This window comes from Myotis davidii, unplaced genomic scaffold (genome assembly GCF_000327345.1).
Source record: "Myotis davidii unplaced genomic scaffold, ASM32734v1 scaffold458, whole genome shotgun sequence".
NCBI classification, from domain to species: domain Eukaryota; kingdom Metazoa; phylum Chordata; class Mammalia; order Chiroptera; family Vespertilionidae; genus Myotis; species Myotis davidii.
This window is the reverse complement of record NW_006289819.1, coordinates 2,283,507-2,286,090: the sequence shown is the minus strand read 5'-3', so window position 1 is coordinate 2,286,090 and position 2,584 is coordinate 2,283,507. Positions and strand designations below refer to the sequence as shown.

Below are 2,584 nucleotides of genomic sequence, written 5' to 3'. Positions count from 1 at the left end.
GAAAAATGACGAACCTGCCACCTGCAAGATCACGGTGCCCTCTCGACTCAGGTTTGCAATCCGGACCTGACATCGGTACGGCCCTCGGTCCTCCAGCCGCACGTGGCGGATCTCCAGCGTGACATTTCCCTCTTGCGTGTCTCTCTCCAGCGCCGTCCTCCCCTTAAATTCCGGTACCACATCTTCCTCGCGGACTTTGTCATCCCGGAACACGTGAACCACCTGGGAGCGCCCCCCGGGCAAGGACCGGAGCCACCGCACCTCGGTGAGCGTCGGGACCGACCAGAGCGAGAGCGGGCAGAGCAGCTTGGCTGTGCCCCCTAGCGGGGCCAGGTGGAACTGGCCGGAGTCCCCTGTGCGGTGAAAACAAAGGGACAACGCAGTCTGGGAGGGATGCGAGAGTTCAGCAAAGGATGAAGACGGAGATCACGTGGGGAAGGCTCCTAGAGAGTCTGGGGAGGGCACTGGAAAGGACTGGGGTTACAACAGAACCCCCGAAGAAAGAAGGCCGTGGTCAGATTCCCAGGCAGGAATGAGGTCAGGAACTCCTACCTGACACGTGTCTGGGCAGCTGGAGGAAGATGAGGGTGATGAGGCAGCTGGAGAGCCGGGAGCCAGAGGAACTTACGGTCTCCATCCGAACTAGGGGGACAGACAGGCAGACACCAGAGAAGGCTCGTGAGCTTGATGTGGAAAAGCTACCACCTAGGAGGCAGGGCGGAGATGGAGGCTGCATAGCAGATGCTCTGGAACCACCCAGACCAGAATTCAAGTTCCAGCTCTGCTACTTACCTCCCCGTAACATTGTGGCTTCACTTCCTTGAAACTCTCTTCCACCATCTTTAAAAAGGGCATAAAATTGCCTGCTTGCAGAGTTATTGTGAGCATTGAAGGAGGACAGTGCTCGACATGAAGGCTGGCATCATGGTTAAGTCTATAAATGCCATGAGTGAGAGCCAGGGTGAGACACGGTGTGCCCTAGAGGCACAGGGAGGAGTCTGGAAGATGGAGAATTTATATCTAGAACTAACCTGGTAAACACCAGGATAGGGACCTCTTTTTGCATTTAGGGTCCCAGGCCAAGTCTGGGAAATGCTCCAGGCCAATTTTCCATCCACAGTGGGGCCTGGAGCTCTTTCCCGCCAGCCTTCTCAGTTTGACTCTTTTTTAAAAATATTTTTTATTGATTTTTTACAGAGAGGAAGGGAGAGGGATAGAGAGTTAGAAACATCAGACATCGATCAGCTGCCTCCTGCACACCCCGTACTGGGGATGTGCCCGCAACCAAGGTACATGCCCTTGACTGGAATCGAACCTGGGACCTTTCAGTACACAGGCCGACGCTCTATCCACTAAGCCAAACCGGTTAGGGCTCAGTTTGACTCTCAAGAAACAACAAACCAAGGCAGTAAGGTCCTGCCATTTCATTATGAAGGCACCTATCTTGCAAACTCAGGGTCTGGAGTTAGAAAGACCTGGGTTCAAGTCTCAGTCCCCCAGGCACTAGCTCTGTGTCCCTGGAGAGTTGTACAACATCTGTGGATCTCCAGGTCTTAATCTATAAAGGAGGAACCTTCTTCACAGGGACTGTGAGGGTTCAAAGAGGGTTCAAAGGCATGTGAAGAGCTCGCCACAGAGAACAACCAAGATGGCGGCAAAGATAAACACCTGAACTTGCTGCTGCACACAACCACATTAAAACTACAACTAAAAGACAAAACCAATACCATCCAGAACCATGGGAAGGCTGGCTGAGTGGAAATTCTACAACTGGAAGGAATGAGAAAAGCGCATTGAGCCCAGTAGGATGTGCAGAGGTGTGAAGTGTGGAGGTACAGAGGCGGTAGGAGGTGCAGAGGTGTGAAGTGTGGAGGTACAGAGGCACACAAAAGGGGCTGGCAGCTGGATACGCTGTTGTCTTTTTCAACCGGGAAGGAGATACAAGCTCCTGACTGCTCTGAACTCCAGTTCCGGGTGAGAATTTGGGGACCCAGACTCATACGGAGAGAAACTGGACTGCCTGGCATCAAGCCAGAATGTGAAGGCAGCTTTCTGGCAGAGGTGCTTGCAGCGGTCATTGTTCCTGCATGGGGCCGCGGGACACAGACCCCAGGACCTCTCCAAGGCAGAGCAGACTGGCAGCCATTGTAGTTTGCTCTGCCCTGGTGACTCCCTGAAACCCTGCCCCACCCACCCAATTTACAACCTCACCCAAGCTGTGCGCAGAGGTTTTTGCATATGAATGGCCTGGCCTTTCTCTGCCTAAAACCTGGGCAGACTCAGTGAGCGCCAAAACCCCACTGAAGCAAGTCCTGATCCATAAGGTTGTCTCCAGCACAGAAGTTCTCCCATTGTAGACACAACTGGTCCTCACAGCCAATTGACCTGGAGGTCAATTCCTACCAGTGATATCAACAGCAATCAAGGCTTAACTACAAAAATACTGTGCACACAGCCCACAAAGGGATGCACCAAGAGTGTCAACCTCAGGTAATTAGGGAGGCTGAGCCACTGGGTCCTATAGGACACCTAGCACACGAAGCTACTCTATCAACACAGGGAAGCAGCCAAAAAGTGGAGACCA

General features: G+C 53.1%; 1 protein-coding gene across 3 annotated transcripts in view; it reads right to left on the bottom strand.

Moving 5' to 3' along the window:
- The window catches only part of ERMAP (erythroblast membrane associated protein (Scianna blood group)), a 19,999-nt gene that overhangs the window by 10,434 nt on the left and 6,981 nt on the right, over window positions 1-2,584 (bottom strand). For 2 of the 3 annotated variants that reach the window (XM_015563179.1, XM_015563180.1), the window contains 2 exons: window positions 553-642; window positions 15-353 (listed from right to left, as the gene is read on the bottom strand). In XM_015563179.1, the coding sequence (XP_015418665.1) occupies window positions 15-353; window positions 553-637 (424 nt within the window). In that variant the 5' untranslated portion in view covers window positions 638-642. Of the gene's footprint in view, window positions 1-14; window positions 354-552; window positions 1,114-2,584 lie in introns of those variants that run through there. The other variant, XM_006762589.2, reaches the window with a different exon arrangement.